Raw genomic sequence first — 20689 nt, 5'->3', positions numbered from 1 at the left:
CTACATACTGCAGCGTGCATACCTCACACCTGAAAAGATTAACAGATACTTCTTGCGGACAGATGCAACTTGCCAGCGGTGCTCGCTACCGGGAGCGGACCTCTTACACATGCTATGGCACTGTCCTGGTATACAGGCATACTGGGACAATGTACTGTCACTGCTTATGCGTGGTGCTGACGGACGGCTGCCGCGCGCATGGGACGCATGCATACTAGGGTTGTATAAGCGCACAAAAGATAAAGTGCAGGCACGCTTTTGGGACATGGGACTTATAACGGCCAAACGCCTGCTCACCAAGCATTGGAAGGCAGCAACCCCCCCACACATCAGCCATTGGAAAGCCTCCTTTGTTAATTGGGCACAGGCGGAGAGCGCGGTGCTTCTTCGCGAGGAAACCGCAGGGCTCCGGAAGTTCCCCATCGCCCAGCTTTGGGACGACCTCCTCACGGCCTTTCAGGTGGCCTGCCAGGACCGAGGGATAACCTGAGCATATGGAGAGCACCGCTCCCTTGCTGGTTGGATAGCGATATCCCTCAGACCATGTCAGAGTTGGCTCCCACCCCTCTCTGCTTGCCCCCTAGCGCCCCTAACTTTTGCCCTACAGGAGACTGCTGCCGGGACTCACTCGCGGTACAACCATAGCGCGCGCGCAGGGATTGCTGCTGCTGCAGTCTGAAGCAATGCGCACAGTACCCGGCTACGGGCCCAGCCGGGACGACATGATCACTCCACCCTACCCGGTCACTCCCTCCCAGGCACAGAGGAGTGCCTTACACATAGAGAGGAAGGGTGCGGACACCGGCGCTACGGGCTCTCGGCCTTTCTGACGGCCTCTTCTCTCTCCCCCCCCTCCCCCCCCCCCCCCCCCTCCAGCCTGCTGCTTATCATGGATATTGCGCGGTCCCGCTGTGCCCCAATCGGCAGTTGATGCCCCCTCCCACTCGAACGCAGAATGATCTCCTCTCCCCTCCTCCCCCCTTACCCTTGACCCCGCCCGAGTTTACGACCCTACTGTTGACCCCCCCTATCGCAGCGCCCGCTCAGGGAGCAGTTTGGTTATTGGTTAAGCTCCCTGACCGAATCCCTACCTAACCACGGATAACATATGATAGTGGCGTCGCCCGGCGCCCACGAAGCGCTACCCTACCTAGCGTGCCCTGAATGCTGCTGATGAGGCAGCGATAGCACACACTCTGCGCAGGGGATGGATACGCCCGGAACGATTACACCCGGATCGCACAGGGCTGCATATCAGGCATACCCAGACACTTAGCGGCCTAAGGGGCACAATGCTGGAGGGACGGATGCGCGCCACGCAACACGCACATAGTCTTGAACTGCGAAGCCGCACACTGGGCTTGTCGGATATATGCGCTGACATATATGTCAAGGTGAGCTATACCGAAACCTCCTTGTCGCGCTCCAGCCTACACTATGAACATGACGCTGGTGCTAAGCTGCCCGGGGGCCTTGGCATTTGGGGGTGGCCACGGTGTCTTGTACGACCCTCGCTAAGAACCTGGGTGGCGACCGTAATAGGCGCCATGTGGGCTGGCACACAGCGCCATCCTCTGTAGTTAGCAATGCGCTTCAGACACACTACAACAAAACACAGAAAAGCACCATGGGCCTACATTCTCACAATGTACGCACCTGATTCCTATACAAATGTTCGCCTGCACATCGCCGCCGGACCTCCGGGTTGCCGGCTGAATGGCTGTGTCTTACCGCCTGGAAACATGTGTTTTCTTTTGTCTCACTGATCCGACACCTTGGCTGGTGAATGTACATTGTAAAATGATGTGACTGCGATTAATAAAGGTTTTTCAAAAAAAAAAAAAAAAAAAAAAAAAATGAAAGCACTAACTTGGACATTAACATAATTAAAAACATAAAAGTAAGTAGTGAAAAAAGACGCTTTTGTCAGATAACTATGATCTGTAGGCATTTAGCAAAGGTTTTCCATAATTAGATATCTGTCGCAAATTCAGGAGTTAAGATTATGAGATGCCATAAGAAGAAAAAGATGCTTAGCTATGCAACAACCCCCTTTTAGATGGATAATACCAAAAAACATGGGCCTTAGGGACTGTGGCACTCTATAAGGAGCCTGTGTGGCAGCACTTGGAAATCAGTGTGCTTTTCCAGTTTACTGAGGGGTGTTCCTGAGAAAATGAATACATTAATTACCCAGTAACTATCAGTTTTTCATCTGTAATGCTGTAGACTCACATGCTCTGAATACTCCTGCCAGCTAGTGTTCAGCCCAGATGTTTGCAACTTGTTTTTGATCGATGAACTTTTTGGTCACAATAGGTCTTGTGACTCCTTCCTTACCTTATCCTACAATGCATCAAGACAAAGACTTCACCTCAGATTGTTTTGCCAGCAGGTGAGAAATGCCAGTGGAGTATAGTGAAGGAACACATAATACATGTTCTGGGCACTGCAAAGTGATACCGATTACAAATTTATGGATCTCGTTTTCATGGAGAACAAATGTGAATCTACAACACTATTAAGCCAAGAACAGATGGTAACAGGGTAAAAGTAAAATTTTCTGTTCATATCATGAGAGGCTGCAGACACTTATGCTCTGTATAGACTGTAAAACAGCTCCTCCCATGAACAGTGGCTAGCGAGCAGATGATGCAAATGTTTGGAACAAAGTACCTTAACTTCTTTGGCTAACTAAGGACTCCTGAGGGGCCTGTGTTTCACACAATAGTGTTTGGTGAATGTGCGTAGTGTTGACCATGTAGTAGGTTTATAGATATCTGCAATAGAAATATTCCTTAAGATGTCCATAGTACCTGCTTTCTTGTGAGTGCAATGCACTCTTAGCACTGCAAGTATCATGAGCCTATCTTTAGTGCAGAATGTTTGAAAGCACTCGACAACCCATCTGGCTATTCAACCTTTAGAAATAGGATTTCAAACATGGGGTTTTGCAAAAGCAAAAAGGAGTTGTTTTGTTTAATAGGTGGTTTTAGTTTTGTCAATGCAACACGTACTTCCCTCTTGACAACAAGTGCATACAGTGCCCTCTCTGCAACAGACTCTGGGCTTGCCAAGAAGATGGCTAACTCCAATGTCTAGTAAACATGGAAAGGGGAAACCATGGAAGAAATTTAGGTTTTGTGGTCAAAGTTACCCTATACCTGTGAGCCTGTATAAAAGATTGCACAACTGTTAGTGCTTGCATCTCACAGATTCTTCCAAGTGAAATGATAGCTCCCAAAACAGTTTCTTCCCAAGACAAAAGTTGCATGCCACAAGAGGGAAGTGGCTCGCTGTGCCACAGGATCCATACTATATCTCAATGACGAGACCTAAAGAGGTTGAAACAGTTCTGAGGTTGCTTGTGGTCCCTTCTTAAAGGGTCCTCACCTGGCAATTCGGTGGACTGTTTTCATGAGGAGCAGGATCAGTATTGATTAATTAGGACAAATTTAGCCCTTGCCTAAATTGGCACAATCTGCTAAAAACAATTAGTTGGACTGCCGCCCCAAGCAAATGCTATCGGTTAGACTATGTGCAACCACTACCCCATCACCTTCTTTATGTATTGCTCAAAAGGAGGCCATCCCAATCTTCTTAGGACTATCCTCAAATTCCAGACTGTCACTGGAGATGTTTTTGGAAGAATGATTATCAAGGCATTCCATCAAGGTATTAACCGGAGGAATTTTAAAAAGTGACAAATGCTCTCTATTATGCATGTAGGCTGCCGCTGCAGCTAAATATAAACAACACAGAGGTGTTTTTTAGCTCATCTATAATAAATAGCAGATGATATTCTAAACAGGTGTTTTCAGAGGGTCTATCTGTTACTCAAAACAGTAGGGGACAAATCTTTTCCATTGAACAGCTTAGCAGGCATGCATGGTGACCTTATGAGCCTCCCACAAGATTTACATATCCTCATCCTCTAGGAGATTAGGGAAACAAACTTTAAGGCCACAGGTGCTAAGGTGGTATTTTCGATTGACTGAGGTTTGGATGTCTCAGCAGACCCTAAAGCAGAGTCAGGAGGTCTGGTCTGAGTGGCAGTTTTATATATAGATGTAGCAGAATTTCGAGCAGGGTAAAATACCATGGCTGTCTTGGTCAACTTGGTGTTAAGAGAATAAGGGCCATAAATACACATGGTAGTTTCCTCGCTACGTATGGGATCTGACCAGTTTATCTACAGTCTATTGCCCATAGATTGTAGGAACTTAGAGGTTACTTTTTTGACACGTTGCATTCTGTGCGATGACAAACAGATGAGCCATAAGAGTGACCCTTCTTTGAAACTATTTCTGTTGTACTTGGGAATTAATTTTCCATTCATGGACTTGTTGATGAATCCTGCTTAACAGGTCTGCGAAATCGTTGTCCACTCCCAGGAGATGCTCTTCTAGTAGCAGAATGTAATTACGAATGGGTAAATGCCAAATCGTTTTAGGTTGACAGTAAACGTCGCGGGGGAACCAATTCCCAGACTGCTTCTGGATACAGTACATAACTGTCAGGTTTTCTGTCTTGAGGAGGACTGTTTTGTCTTGAATAAGGAGAAGACATGCCCTGAGTGCCAAATGTAATGCTCAGAGATCCAGGTAATTGATGTGGCATCTCAGCTGCCCTTGCATCCAGGAGCCCTGAACAGCTATACAGCTGAAATGTGCTCCTCACCCAACAAGTAAGGGGTGCTTGATAATTGTCACCGTGGTAGTGGGCCCAGGAATGCCCAGTAACAAATCTGTTTTGTATGACCACAGGAGAGTGTGGTAGGGTCTGTCCCCTACGAACACTAGATCTTTCCATTGATCCTCACTTGTGGTTGTTGCCTGGATAGGCACTACTGTAGTGGAATCATGTGTAATCTTGCAAACAGCACTACGACTATGAAGGATACCATCATCTCCAACAGTTTCATTACTGTTCTCACAGTGAGAGGATGAGATGTCAGAAAAAGGCGCAGCAGTTTTGGGAATTCCATAACGCTCTCTTGATTTGGGTAGGTTTTTCCAGTGACAGAGTTTATGAATGCTCCTAGAAAAGGATGGATCTGCTGTGACAAATGAAGTGACTTTTTAGCACTCATTACTAAACCTAGCCTGTGTAACATAGACACTGCTATTTGAGTGTGTGCTACGCATCGTTGTTCACAGCAATCGTCTACGAATGAAAACCCATCAATCGCATTTCTGCACAGGTGCACAGCGACCACCGATGGGTATTTGTTGAACACCCTTGGGACCATAGTGACTCCGAGGGGGACTACCTTAAAATAGTAGTGTTGTCCACTTACCACAAAGCACAGGAGTAGTAGGTGTCCTTTATGTCAAAGGTTACCATGTGATCCCCTGTTACTAAGCAGCGGGATTAATGTCTTGCAGGGTGGTAATCTTGAAGTCTTTTGACTTGAGTTGTCTGAGATCTGGCAGCAGCCTGAGAATGTAATCCTGTTTGGGAATAACTAAGTAAAGGAAGTCTCCGTAAATGCATTTATAAGGGAGTATGCATGACTACTTTGGACTAGGACTCCTTTGCACTTCCTCCTGCAATAAACGTAGGTGGTCTTGACTCATTGCATGGTAATGCGGTAGTATCTTTGGTAGTGTGGAACTAATCTAAGCAGTACCCTGCTGTACCGCTGAGTGCAGCCATTTGTCAAGAGTTTAGTTTTCGCCAGCGTGGCAGGCAGAACCTCAACTTCTTCCTGTCATGTGTTGTAAGAATGACAGCCAACTCACTGTTTAGAGGTGGGGGGCCCAAGCTTTACTTGCCCCGGGGGGTCTTTAAGTTTAAGTGGACTTGGAGCCTGAAACTGGGTCCAAGGGTCAGTGCCTGCTGTAGTTTGCCTTAGGGCTCTATGCCTGACTCCCTCTGGAGCGGAACTCCGCCTCGATTCAAGGGTGCTTACAAGGTTGTCCCCGTAGTGCTGATCTTCTAGCAAATGTAGTGGATTGGAGGCAATAGGGCTTGTTTTCATCCAGGGAACTTTGCCTGGGTGGAGAGAGTTGTTCTTGCTTCTCCACATCTGACGTTTTAGAGGACAGCAACACTTGATGCTGCAAGTTGCCTGAAGAACCTGGCTCTTCTCCCCAGCACAGATGATTTCTTCAGGGGCAAAATATAGTGGAGTCTTTGTCCTGGGGCATTATGGGCCAAAGAAGGGGACGCAATACATCTTAAGACAGAAAAGTTTACGGAACAAAAACTAATTGCAAACGTCTGCACCAAATAGTAATTGGCTGGAATATGCTGAACATGTGTATTCGCAAACACACAGTTAGAAATGTAAGTCTATTACAACGGAGAACGACATCAATTTTGCATTCCACTTCCAAAGTTTTTTGACATGGATACATCAGTCATCATATTTTCATTCAAGTCTCAGGCCACATGATCCCTGACAGACCGATAAGCTCTCTAAAGGGGTACCTGTTGAACATAAACACAAGACTAGTGGGACAGAAATTAGGGAGAACAAAACTCCCCCACACACTAATGAGGGAGGGAAGAGCCACTCATAATAAAAACTTTGTACAAGTTCTATCCTGTAAATAAGGTCTGAATAAGGACTGTCTGCTTACAAGTATTTTTGACTATCACCATGTTGCCTGTCAATGCATGTCTGCAGAAGGCAGCAGTAAGCATAATAGAGTAATCCGTAGTGTAGGGCATGTCCTTTCCAAAATGGTGTGGATAGCTATTGTGTGACATGGATGCCACTCTTCGACAGACCTCTTCACGACATCCAATGCAACTGAGAGCATTGTTGAGCTCTAAAGTCTCACTTGAAGTCAGGGCCTCAACAGGATGTTAAACTGACCCGAATATCAAGAGCCCCTCCACAACGTTGGTAGCCCTCAGGAAAGGTATCAGGAGGCTTTTAAAAATGCCCTGGCATTGTTAATACTGGCCATCATCAATTGTTTCATGCAACATGGCAGCCATATTAAAAAGTATATATTTTCTGCATTTTCAATATGGCTGCTGCATTGCTTCATCACGTTGAGACACTCAACTTGACGGCCATCTTGAAATTAAGAAAACATAAAAACACCGCTTAATATAGCTTTAATGCAACCAGTTGCCGCTACTTGCTTTACCAATGCTGTAATTGTATTGATTTTACAGCAGCAAATAGTAGAATCTGTATGATAAGCAAAAATGTAACTGTTCCATTGCCCCAACAGCGACAGCTCCAAAAAGTGTTGCTTTATTATCTGATGAATAGCAGGGAGGCATGGAATTTAAGAAATGTGTCGGTGTGTTTACCTTGCTCCATATATTTCTCTCTTTTACATTTGGGCATTACCTGGGAAGTATAAGGCACTTAATGCTTCCCCACTGGACTTATCAACAGTCGACTTTATATGATGAGTGCACACCAATTTCCTACTGGACACTATACATTTCTGATTACATACCGCTTGTTAAAGGTTTAACGACATGGATATTCGATCTACAATTCAAACAGCATGAAGCAAATTTGGTCAGGAATGGTACCTTAGCATCAAGATAGCAAACAAAAAAACTAGAATTTATAGCGTTTCATGGTGTTCATATCCGCTAGTGTTTCCATTCACTTTCGATCTTGGAAACAAACTCACAACTGCCTTTTTCTTCCCTCTGACCTTGTAACTTGGCAGAGTACAGACCATAGCATCTTACCAAAATCTATTGATATCCTAACTAGCACCTGATTTCCCTTATCCCAATATTATTATGGGCGTTTCTTGTTTAACAGCTGCCTGTCACATAACTGTTTCTCTCTGAGCCTCATCACGTCATAAAGTGGTGATAACATTCCTAGTTTCCCCTTGAAGTACTCATAAAACGCACAAGTCAGATGGCCTTTTTTTAGTGGAATTGGTGCCTCGTCGTCTAACTGATGTTTCACTAAGAGCTACAAGAATATGCAAGCAGTTTATTTAGCATTTTCCAAATGGCCCTATTGGTCTATAGCTGAATAACAGATCACATTGATTGGACTCTTCATATATTTCATACACCGAGGACATCGGGACTAGCATATATTCAATTTCTTTCTTGTTAGTCTCTGCTGAATTTACCAGAGTTTAACTGGATATTACTGGTTCACATTTTACCATTTCTGCCTCTTTGGCTACGAGACTATCTGAGAATGTTTCAACGTCACGCGAAGTGCATCCAATAAGACCATAAGCACTTTTCAATTCACACTGTCTCTATCTTCACACCTTATTATCTTATGGTTCTTGTGGGCTTGAATGGTTTGGGAAGTAGTCCATTTATCGGCAGCTGCTGCTTCATTTGTTTTTCCACGTTGCCTGGTATCTGTGGGTGCCATCTAGGGGATCTTCACTTCTTATCATGCATTCTGCAATTTGCTAGCTGTAAGTGAGGGGATTGCATGATGAGAAATCACCTAACTCTACTGCTTTAGAGGGACAGTTCTCTTTGAGAACAGGACCTATTTTCCCTCCTGTTAACTGTGAAATTTGATTCCCCTTCATAGGTCCCCACTTTTGTGGAATTAGTGTTTTTGAAGTATTCGCCTTACTTATGTATGAAGTATTTCACTAAGAAACTTCTGGATGCAGCAGGCAGAGCCTCAGGTGAAACAAATACTTCTGATCTGCAGTGTACCTTGGCTCTTGTAGTCTCAACGGGGTTGGTGGCTCTAGTTACCGGCCCAATCTGGATTACTTCAGCACTCTTAATGAGGGCCTTAAATGACTGTGATTTTAACATTGTAAAACTGTTTAAGATCTTTTCTATAGTGCTATAAGGTACGTTAGATAACACTAAAGTCTAACATGTAACCAATCTTAATCTCTGAATTATTTTTGCTTTTTGACAAATTAAAATTACAAACTACCTATTCAGACAAATTAAGTCATGTTTACCACAATTAAATCAAATATTTAGTAAATGTCTTTAAAAAACTTGCCTGATAGGCCACCATTGAATGGCCTTCTAGTTTCTCAGGAGATTTTTCACAGCATACAAGTGGTTCCCATTCATTATATTCTAAGGAAAAAATACACGTGCAAGAATTAAACAGGTTGTTACAAGTTGCAATTGTACTACAACGACAGAGCCCCAATCAGATTCCTACAAACTCCTTAAGGGTATTTTGTTGAGGACTGATTAAGCAATGAGATAGACCCAGATGTGTTCCAATGGGTTGGCTGCTCACTATGTATCTGCTGTGACCTCTGGGAGAGCCACTGCTTCACATGAAGAATGGTGGCTGCCAACCCACTCGGGGATTTCTAAGTTTCCACATTTGGAAAGATAGATGCCCCTGTTAGATTTTAACATTTATTTTCATAGACTACATCATTAAATGGAAGCATTCCTACTTTGTGAATATGATGAAAATCAAGACCATTCATGTGATTGTACAAATATCTAAAAACAAATAAATCAGGATATTTTAAGTAGGTAGTCATTTATGAAAGTTTATTAAGCTAGGCAACACGGACCCTCAAAATAACTTGAATGCAAATGATGAGGATAAAATATGCAAGATAACCGAATGCGATTGAGAAGTATAAGCATACTTACCTATTCTATACCGCCAAAAGTCACTTAGCATGGTGTTGTTCCGACCTCCAAATATGTAAATAAATCCCCCATATATTGCACAGGCATGCTTAAATCGATCGCATGGAGCCAGTGATCTCTGAGGTATGGGCTCCCAGATCCAATCTCCAGATTCTTCCTTCATCCCTTTCTATGGATGTCAATCATGTGAAATTACACCAGACAATTTCCATAAATGTAGTGGCAGGAAACTCATTCTGGGAGCTTCTTCTAAAACCAAGAGTTTCTGCAAATACAAGAAGAGAAGCAGACATTAATTTTCTCTTGGTTTAACCATAGGTTATGTGCTTAAGATAAAAAAAATCAGCACAAAATGTTTGTTTTGTGGGCTGTTTCACCAAGTTGTTTTCTAATCCGTTACCATTTCATAATGACAGATTTTGCTTTGCTTAAATTTCTATTTTTTTTCACTAGAAGTGGGAATGGCTTGGGGCGTCCTAATATTTATAGACCGTATTTGTTTCCTCTTCAAACTTTACAGAGACATTTTACCCTCTTTTGTTGTTGTTATATAAATATTTTTGGGGCATATTTAGCCATTAAAAGTAGCACATTACAAACAATTAAAATGCAGATTGTACGAATATTGTAACCATAAGCACAATATAAAACCAATAAAAACCTAATAAATTATATAATAAACAATCACCCCACCAATCAAAAGCTCTTAAATCATCACCAAGGCAGGGAAAAGGTCACTTATACATTAGCTATACATTTATACATCCGTACATATTGCCAAAAGTCAAAGGTAATCCACAGATCATAGGTAAGGACGAATATCTATCACGTGCTAATTTCAAACTAGATTACCATTTCCTTCAACGACTCCTGTATTGCGATTAAAAATCTTCCTATTGCACATGTAACCTTTAGACATCTCATATTTATCAGTAAACTAAGTGCTTGGTCCCTACTAAAAGATTTATAAGCTGAAAAAATGAGTTTAATTTATTTTTCCGTTCTTCTAAAAACCACAAACAATCCATCAAGATATGTGGACTACTTCATTTTACTTGTAGGCCACAGGAACACAGACCTTGATCATTCGTCATTAAAGATTTTATCTTCCAATTAATATTACATGGGTTCAGGCCAACTCTAAATTTCAATATTACCTTTCTAAATTTTGAGTTAGGCATGGCCTCTATGTAGGGGGAAGATATTATCATTAGCCCACCCTTTTATCAGGACCTGGATGGATGATTTACTCTCCAAGTAACATAAATCTTCTTCTCAGGCCTTCATATCTATAATGGTCCGTAATACCGACTTGGAGATCTGCTGCCCTGATTTCCATTGGTCTGGTTCTAGGGAAAGTTTAACACATAACTTGTCTAAATTATTTCTAGCTTGGCTTGGTTCAGGTCACTGGTCTCTATTTCTGTTTTACATAAATATGCTAATTTTTAATTTCCTTCCCCATTCATTCTCTGCCAGAAGTTAAATGATGCTTGCATTCCCCGGAAATTCCAGGCTGCAAGGTGACATTCCACTCACACAGCCTGTAACATAGTTGACAAAGGGAGGGCAAGAAGCTGTTTTACTCTTTTCCCCTCCTCTAAATTCCAATCCGATTTTCCCCCCATAAATAAAACCTCAACGCCATACTAGAATTGTGGGCGGACCAAATGCATTAAAAGCTGATAGTATTTGCCGCAGCGAGGGACCTCCATACTTCTGCTTACATGGTTTGTTTAAAGCCCCATACTGAGCAAAGTGCCTCGTTTTTAATGACTGTATGTGATCCTTCCAATTTAACTTACTGTCGAACCACATACCCAAATATTTATATCTATCCACTTCTTCAACTCTTACCTCACCCAGTTTCCAGTAAAAAGAGCTCTTTCTTTTACCCAGTACCATTATTTTTGTCTTTTCTAAATTAACACGGTGTCTTTGAATTTTATTTTTACAGTATTCATGAACGGTATCCAATTGTTTTTGCAGGCCCAACTCTGTCATGTCCGTTATCACTAAATCATCCGCATATAGCAGGCATGATACATGGGTTCCACCCATCTTAGGGCTTAAACCTCCGGCTTTACTCAGTGTAGTTGGCAGGTCGGATAGGAACAGAGAAAATAAAAATGGGGCCAAAACGCAGGCCATTCATTATCTGAATTTTCTTAGATAGATTCCCAAGGGTAGCCAAGATTACCCTAGCCCAATTCTTTGAGTGCATTTCCTGGATTAGAGAAGGTACTGTCTTGTTGATTCCGAGCTTTTGCCAGCGTACTCCATAATATACTACGATCTACTGAATCAAAGGCTTCTCGGAAATCCAACAAGCTGCCACGCACTTCCATTGCCTTTTTTGCCAATGCCCAGAGACTAAGGCAGATCAATGGTTGAGTGGCCCTCTTTGAACCCCCCTTGTTCTATTGGTATCAGGTTGTGCTGTTCTGCCCAGGACTTCAGTACCCCTAACAATATCTTAGAAAATACCTTCTCCCCCACATCCAGCAAGCTTATAAGGCGATAGTTCTGGGGTAATGTAGCATCCTCCTTTTTATAAATTGGCCTAACAATAGCCCCCTTCCAACTTTCTGGGATAAGACCAGAAACTAGAATATTTTGAAAGGTCGCTTTTAGGAAGCTTGCCCACCAATCAGTACTATTTTTTAATATAATTGCAGGCAGGTTATCTGGCCCTGCGGCTTTAGTTCGCTTTAAAGATCAAATAGTTTTTTTTATGATCTGAAAAGAGAAGTGCGGCTTTAATTGTTCCATCTCCTCGGGTCTTACTTCCAGTGTCTTCTTCAGATCTTTACCCTTATACAAATTTCTCAGATGATTTACCCAATCATCTTCCCCCACCAAACACCACATTTCCCCTTGTACATTTCCCTCTTTTACCAATTGCCAGAATAACTTTATATTATTTGTAATTATCACTTCTAACTTTATTTGCCAATTTTTGGACTTCTATTCTAATTTCCCCTCTTTTGCATGTGTGCCGAATGATGGTCCAAGGCGGTAAAAGGCCATGCCAGATCGCTCAGGATATACAGGTAAGATAAATTTGTAAACAATTATTCTGAGCTGAAATTATTTACATGGTCAAATGACTGTCATGAAAATCTATTATGGCTCTGGTGAATGTGGTCTATCATTGCACATGCTTGTTCTTTTGGGAAGCCCCTCAAACCTCATTTAAATCTTTTCTCCGATTCTTTAAAATACATTACTTGCTTAGTCTGCAAAATTACATTTGACACTGTCTAGGTTTGTTTATGATGCCAGAGTGTATTCCTTACATGCCTCCATACCTTTCTAATGTCAGAGGGTAACACAAGGAATAATTATATAACCCGAAATACAGGAGGATGGTTCGATGACGAGTGCAAAAAGCATAAAAAAGAGTTAAGAAAATTGCTGTCTTTTTACAGGCTATACCCATTGGAAGAGGCAGCCACTAAAGTTAGATTGTTGCAAAGGTAATACATGGCCCGGATAAAAAAAAAAAATTAAAATCATTTTATGATAAAAAATGGAATTAAATGTTGGAAGCCATACAGGCTGGGCATTAGAGAAAATTCTGGAAGTTGGTGAATAATAAAGCAGACACACACGCTGCATCCCCCAATTATAAGATTGCTGAAGAAGATTGGTTAACACACGTTAAAAAAATGTATGGCCCGACCACTGCAAATTATAAGAGATATGTTTAAATAGTCTATTCAGGGACTTTGGGATTTATTTTCTAAAGTGCACATCAAGAATATGATAGACTGCAGATCGAATAATATTCCAGCAATTGTTTTCATAACAAATATGGATTGTCATGCAGAGAATCTGAAATATCTGTATCGATGGATAGTCGAAACGGGAATTATCCCAGAAGGGCTACGTGATAAAACCCTTACTAAAGAAAGGTGATGGTAGAATAACAGCAAACTATAGGCTAATCAGTCATTTAGGTGTGACAGCAAAAATATTTTCAAACATTGTGCTCACGAGGCTAGACAAATGGATCTTAGAAAATAAGCTCCCAACTTTGGAAAAAGGTGGCTTTTGTTCAGGGCATTCGACCATGGACCACTGTTTTGCATAATGCTGCACAGCATCAGAGATGCTGTAAAGCATTACTACAGCCTTGCAAAAGCTTGCTCTACTATGCCTGTGGAAGGAATTTTTACACTTTTTTTTTTTTTTAAAGCTAGGAACACGTTGCAGGCTAGCATTTGCCAAAACATTTGCCGGCAATGTAGGAAACTGGCTATTTTTGTAGTGTACCTAAATAGGTGCACTATATAGAAAGTCCAGCTGGCCCTTATTGGCTTACTGGGCTTAAATTAATAATATCAAAAGCTCTATTTTCTGGCAGTGTGGGAAAGCAGTTTAGGCTCATCAGAGGGTAGTGTTAAGCATTTGTTCGTACACCCATACCTAAAGAGAAACTAGAGATCAATTTAGAAGAATAACATTTTTATATAATTTTTAACAACAAGAACCTCATAATTGGGCAAGTCCTTTTAGACATGATCAACTTTTACAGTCAAAACAATAGAAAATGACAGCTGTCAAATTTGAGGCATGAACCTCAAATGCCGTAATGTTATCCTATAGGAGAAACATTCACTGCATAGGGTCACTTGCAAACGACTTACAGGACTGATCTTCTGGGCTTAAGGTGAGTAGGGGTCAAGGTCCTAGAAGGCACCAAGAATTCAGTTTTACTTTCCCTGGATGTCCGGGTATAGAGGTGCTTTCAGCGGTGGTAGCCCTGGACGATACAAGCTGTATGTAGTCAATGGGGAAAGAACCTGTGGAAAAGAAGCTGCAAGCAGGAACTAGGGGACAGGCCCGGCACAACCCAAAGGGGGGTTTTCACACGTGGGGGTATAAGGGCAACAGAGACAACATTGGTTTCAATGGACTCGGGCTGGAGGGATCGGGTGCATAGGTGTTGTGTCTGGCGGGTAGTCGAGGCTCCCACTCTTCCCGTGGCACCTGCAGATGGGGAAAAATAAAAACAGCAAGACTACTTCTGGTGTGGTGCTGGCCTCTAGTGAAGTCCCTTTAAGTGCAGGTTGGTCTTGGTAGCGGTAGTGGTCTTCAGATTGAATACAAACAGTCTTGATGCTTGCAACAGACCCCGGTAGCCTATGTATTTGTGTGGGGTGGCTCCTGGCGTTTCGATACTTGGTGGGAGACGGATCTGGCATCCTGGAGCATGGAGACCTATTCCTGGATGGCTGCTGCATAGGTGGACCCGGTGGCCAGCTGATCGGTGTTCATGGCATTGCGGTCGGTGTCTGCAGGCAAGTGGCTCCTCCACTTCAAGGGAGATGTTGGCTGGTTAACGAAGTGCTGGAAGCATTCGGAGGCTTTTGGAAGATGTACAGCTGCAGGATGAGTTGGGTCTAGACGACTGTTGGGACAGGAGCAGGCAAACAGGGTTTAGTGCCAAATTCCACAGCTTGTCCTCTGTTCTGGCGTTCTTCAGCTCTTGTTTGTCCTTCTTCCTTTTGAGTCAGTCAAATCTGAGTACCTGGAGTCAGGGGGCCACCTAAACACTGAATTTAGGGGTGTTAAGGGGAGTAAAGAGAAATACCAATGGGCTACTTACTCTTGGGGTCACTACGCCCTATATTAGACCACTTCTTGTGGGAAGTGGGCATAACTCTGTCCCAGAGTCCCTAATTTAACCATAAACAAAATGATGGAATCCTTCTTTCGTGGAGCACATCAGGGAGCCCACCTTAGGTGTGTGACTACCCTGGTGGTGCAACACGACTACTTGCATAGCTAATTTCCCACCTGTCTTGGTGCCAAATTGGCCTCAGGGCTGGGGGTGGCATCTCCCACGTCTCAATATTAAAGGCAGCAGAGGCTTTGAAGCCCCTGGCTTTGATATGCTAAATCACTAGCCACCCTGCTGGAGGAGGTGAGAACACCGTCCGCCAGAGCAGGCATTGTTTCTGGCCTCAGAGAGCGTGGGCTCTCACCTGCAGGGGGTCAGAAACATGTCTGTGGTGGCAAGCTGGATGATACCAGTCAGCCAGCACACTAAGGGGCTTGTAGGTTTTCAGGGGGCCACCTCTAAGAAGCTTTCTGAGTGCATGCTTTAATAAATCCACTACTGGCATCAGGACGGATTTATTAAGACAAACTCTTTGATACCAAACACCATAGATTTCAGTAAAGCCATCATTTAGCTGGGAAACTCGTAATGACCAGTACCCAGTACAGATACTTAAGATGACTTCCCTGTTCACTTGTACTATCTAATAATTGAACTAGACAGCACAGGGGCATATCTGCTCATGCAGATCTGTCCTCACATGCAATATAATGCACCCTGCCTTAGGGCTATAAGTGACTTAAATATATTGCATGCAGCGTCTGAGGGCATAAACCACAGGGTGCGTGTCAGGTTGTGCTTTCACATTGGTTTGCACCATTTCACGCAGCCTGCAATGGCAGTCAGCAGAAGTTTGGTGGTGGGTCCCTTAGGGTGGCACAATACATGCTGCATCCCTAAGGGACACTCTTTAGTACCAATACCCTAGAGTACCAGGGGTACCATTTACTAGGGACTTTCAGAGGTGCTAAAGGTCTTGCCAATTGGGGTACAACTGAACAGTTACCTTAGGGAAAGAGCACTGGCCCTGGGTACCTGGTTAGCAGGAACCCAGTTCACTTCAGTCAAAATTGCATCAAATACTAGGCAAAACTTGGGGGTGACCATGTCAAAAAGGGGCACTTTCCTACAAGTAATAGTTCAGAAAAAGAAGCAAATCCATTCTAAGGCTGATGCAGACATATCTTCTCCAGCCTTTCAAAACTGAGAGCGGATTTTGTTTTACACTCCATCACGAGTAGGGGTGTGAAGTAAAAAATAATGGTCATCATGGGCAATGAGGATGTCTTATAAGTAGCTTACCACAGCTGATGCCATCCCTCTTTCTGATCTGAACCCCCCAAAATGGATGTCATTTAGTAGAAGATGTAACTACATATGCTAAGAGTTATTTAGAAACATTAAAAAAAACAGGGATTGATAAGATGGCCTCCTAGTCAGCGAGCTCTGCCACGCGGAGAGACATATATGGCCCAACAAAACGCCTCCAGCAGCCCACGAGAGATACCCTTGGTCTTTTAAGATACGGGGCTACTAGTGACCTGATCACTACGCTCCTACAACGTGCAAAGCAACTTTTATATGGCAAGGCCCTCCCATGCAAATTGCTCCACCTGGCCATAAAATGGCTGATACAGGGACACCACTCGGCTGAAGATATTCCCCCTAAGAGGCTGTGTATTTACTGGTGCCCCTGTGTCAAAAGGAATTGCATATACTGAATCTAGATGACTCCATTTGCGCGGTAGGGGACTTGGATTTCTCACACCTTTATGCGCAGATCAAGATACTGAATACAAAGACCCCTAGCCTATGCCTGACTCTAAGGCACATTCTAGTAGCTTCCATCGGTGGTAATAGCTATGTAATATCTACTAGGATACCAGGTGGAATCTCCCCACAACCATATCTACCCTATACAAGATTATCGCCCAAGAGCGGTGTGCAAGGGCAAAATCCTAAATTCTGACTATAAAACCATGCTGCACGCTGCTGCACCTGAATGCAAATCGACTAAGTGAGGTCCAAGAGCGATCCTAGGATGATTTTTACAGCTGTAATTTGATGCACCTGGCACTAAGCTCCTGAGTGGGAGTTAGGGCTCCAAGCGTAGTTCGGAATCCCAGAGGCTCGTCCTCCTTCCTCCTCCACTATATCCACAACAACTATTTTGACTGCTGCAAATAATACATAGCACGTCATAAGGTAACTTGGGAACACCTTGCATGTGTAATTCGGCAAGGCCTTTTCTCTTAAAATGGTGGACCCCAAGTCACATGACACTAGAGAAGTGAGGGGAGGGGTAAAAGATCCAAAACCAGTGCAAAAAAGATCCAAACAAGATCCCGCTGAACAACCAGACTCCCCCATCAAACTCAAATCCAACAATTCCGCAACACTGGTTTTAATAATGCAGAAACTGGACAAGCTACACTTGCTTGCACAATGAACAAAGACCACCACGGAAACTATGCAGTGCGATCTCACAAACTTAAAAAACGAAACGCTCTCAGTGGGTGGCAGAGTTTCTTAATGAAAATACGTGAAAACATCTTGGAAGACCATAAGCACAACTGCACTAAATCTCATTCGAACATCACTGCGAGACTGGTATGGCTAGGAATGAACATTACTGAGTTGGAGGACAAGAATAAAAGGGGCAACCTTTGAATCTTTGGTCTCCCTGAGGGAACGGAAAGCTAGGCCCCTTCATGTGGCGCATTCATTGAAAAATGGATTCCCAAGTGCTCGGTCTAAACTTCTCCAAGATTTTGAGAGAACAAGGGCGCACAGAGTTCCTACATACAGAACCAAAAACAGCAATGTCCCAAGAGCTCTCATCTTCAGACCCCATCAATATTCACACACTAAGGCAATTCTCACTCAGATAAAAAAGATGCAGAGAATCAAATGTCAAGGCACCTCCATTGGGATCATCTAAGAATATACTGTCAAAAAACTTAAAGCGACAATCTCTTAAAGACTTAACTATTCAATTTTCCTTCATTGCCCCACACAAATAAGAACAACCTTCAACAGGAAAACCGCCATCTTTGAAGAACATAAAGACTTTGACTCCTACATTGCGGACATTTAAGACCTGAAAATATCCTCCTAACTCCATGCAGGATCGCTATACCAATCCACAACTGGTCTTTCCTACTAACCACCTCTACTTAACAGTAACCAAGTATCCCCTCAAATGGTACACTTTAACCTACTAACCCACCACTCTTCCAGGTACATTCTAATATCTAATATCCTAAGAACCTACTCCTCCAGAAGCTGCCAGAAAGCTAATGTACCACAGGAGGTATTTACGTCCCCTAGTGCACTCTCTTCTACTAACCTACCCTATTGATGTAGCTGTACATACTTGGTACTTGTTACTAACAATCATACACCGAACTGTCGTCGTGGACCCACATCCTCAAGATGGGTTATACATCCTTAACTTCACGTGGCATGCTTTGATGTTACAATAATAAACATTTAGGGGCCTATGCATCAACAATGCCATTTGCGATTCCTTATTAGCGAAAAATAAGGAATCGCTAATAAGGAATAGCAAAAGGCTATGCATGTAGGAATCGCTATTCAAATAGCGATTCCTTAATATTCCTTATTACCGAATCGGTAATACCGAATCGGTAATAAGGAATACCTACCCATTCATTCCTATGGGCTTGGAGGCCCATAGGAATGAATGTAAAGCCAGTCTGTATTAGCGATTCGGTATTACCGAATCGCTAATAGCGGGAGCACTTTCAAGGGTGCCAGGGTGTCAAAAGGACACCCTGTTGCACCCCTGAAAATGATATGTGCACAGATGTTGCACACACACATGCTCTAAGGGCATGTGTGTGCGCAACATGAAACTTTGAAAAATGCACAAAAGTGCATTTTTCAAAGTTTTTGCAAATTACCATGCAGTTCATCTTCATGGTAATTTGCTCCCCCTATTAGCGAAATCGCTAATTTTTTAACTTTGATGCATTGCATTTAAGGAATCTCACTTTGGGATTCCTTAAATGCAATCGCTATTTAAGGAATCGGTATTTAAGGAATCCCTATTTAAAGAATCGCTATTTAAGGATTCCTTAAATAGCGATTTCTGCTTTTGGGTTGATGCATTGGGATTGGGTATTTTTTACTTAATACCGGGAGCTATTACCGAATCGGTATTTTACCGACTGGATTTTGGGTTGATGCATGAGGCTGCATATGCCTTACGCAGCTCACTAACCACCAACCTACCAATTATCATCTAACTATCACTACTAATAAACCTACAAAACAAATATTGGATTTCTGGAGCCTAGATCCTACACATTCAGCTGACTTAGTTCTCATCACTTTGATAGGATCACTGAGGCAAGCACAGCCCTTTCTTCTGTGAGACCGAGCATGGGCCTCCCAAGCTGCAAGATGGCCGTCCGTGATTAGGCGACTGCTCCCGTGGCAGTGGGGAACTTTCACCCAGATCGGACTCAGGTGGGGCTGAACAACGGGAGCGCCGCTGCAAGCGGAGAACACAGAATCGTACCGCCCCAATTCCCGGAGGCACAATTGCCGCGGTACGGAGGCCAAAGACTTACCAGCAGTGAGGAGCATTCACCCATGCTGAGCGGCGACAGAGGCGGCGGCGGCGGCGAACGGGACACACCCTCGCGCCAGCGCGGAGTGAAACCTGGCGGTGGAGGCATTGTGTCTGTTAAAGCCCCAAACTGCACCCCCCTGCCTACCAGGACAGCAACTACCGTGGACACCATCTAGGGCCCAGGAACCGGGGGCCCTGTTTACTGTGAGACTGCGCGCGGGCATTCCAAGCCGCAAGATGGCCGCCCTCGATTAGACAACCGCTCCCACAGCAGTGGAGGACTTGCACCCAGCTTGGTTTGGTCTCAGGTGGGGCTGAACAACAAGAGCGCTGCTGCAGGCGGAGAACACAGAATCGTGCCGCCCCACTTCCCGGAGGCACAATTGCCGCAGTGCGGAGGCCAAAGACTTACCCGCTGTGAGGTGTGTTCGCCCATGCTGAGCGGCGACAGGGGAGGCGGCGGCGAACGGGACAAACAATCGCGCCAGCGCGGAGTGAAAACTGACGGCGGAGGCATTGTGTCTGTTACGTCCTCAGACTGCACCCCCCTGCCTACTGGGTCAGCAACTACCGCAGAGACACTATCTAGGGCCCAGGAACCAGGGGCCATCCGGAGGCAGCAGCCGGTTGGGGAAAAGATCGTCTGGGACCGAGTAAGCGACGAAATTGGGACTTGGTGATCTCGCAAAGCACCTAGCACAGAGGAGACACAGCGACACGCACCGGACACCCCAGCAAGTCTCGGTGGTGCAGATCCTGGTGAGTCGGGCCCCTGGAGCGACGCCGCTGATGCGGAGAGTGTGTGGCTGAGGTGCGGCAGACCTGCGGGGTCCTCGTGAGGCGGGCATTGAAGACTCGGGGTAGAGGTTGGTGCGGCCTGGTGCAGAGGTACGCCGCTGCGCACAAAC

General features: G+C 44.1%; 1 protein-coding gene across 1 annotated transcript in view; it reads right to left on the bottom strand.

Annotated features, from left to right (window-relative positions):
- LOC146861596 (kelch domain-containing protein 1-like) overlaps window positions 1–20689 on the bottom strand; it is a 347431-nt gene that overhangs the window by 243241 nt on the left and 83501 nt on the right. The window contains exons 2-3 of the mRNA XM_085645977.1: window positions 9553–9817; window positions 8933–9012 (exon numbers count right to left, since the gene is read on the bottom strand). Coding sequence (XP_085502103.1) covers window positions 8933–9012; window positions 9553–9715 — 243 coding nt within the window. The 5' untranslated portion in view covers window positions 9716–9817. The remainder of the gene's footprint in view (window positions 1–8932; window positions 9013–9552; window positions 9818–20689) is intronic.

Source organism: Triturus cristatus, chromosome 3_1 (assembly GCF_964204655.1).
Source record: "Triturus cristatus chromosome 3_1, aTriCri1.1, whole genome shotgun sequence".
NCBI lineage: Eukaryota > Metazoa > Chordata > Amphibia > Caudata > Salamandridae > Triturus > Triturus cristatus.
This window is presented reverse-complemented; position numbering and strand designations above follow the sequence as displayed.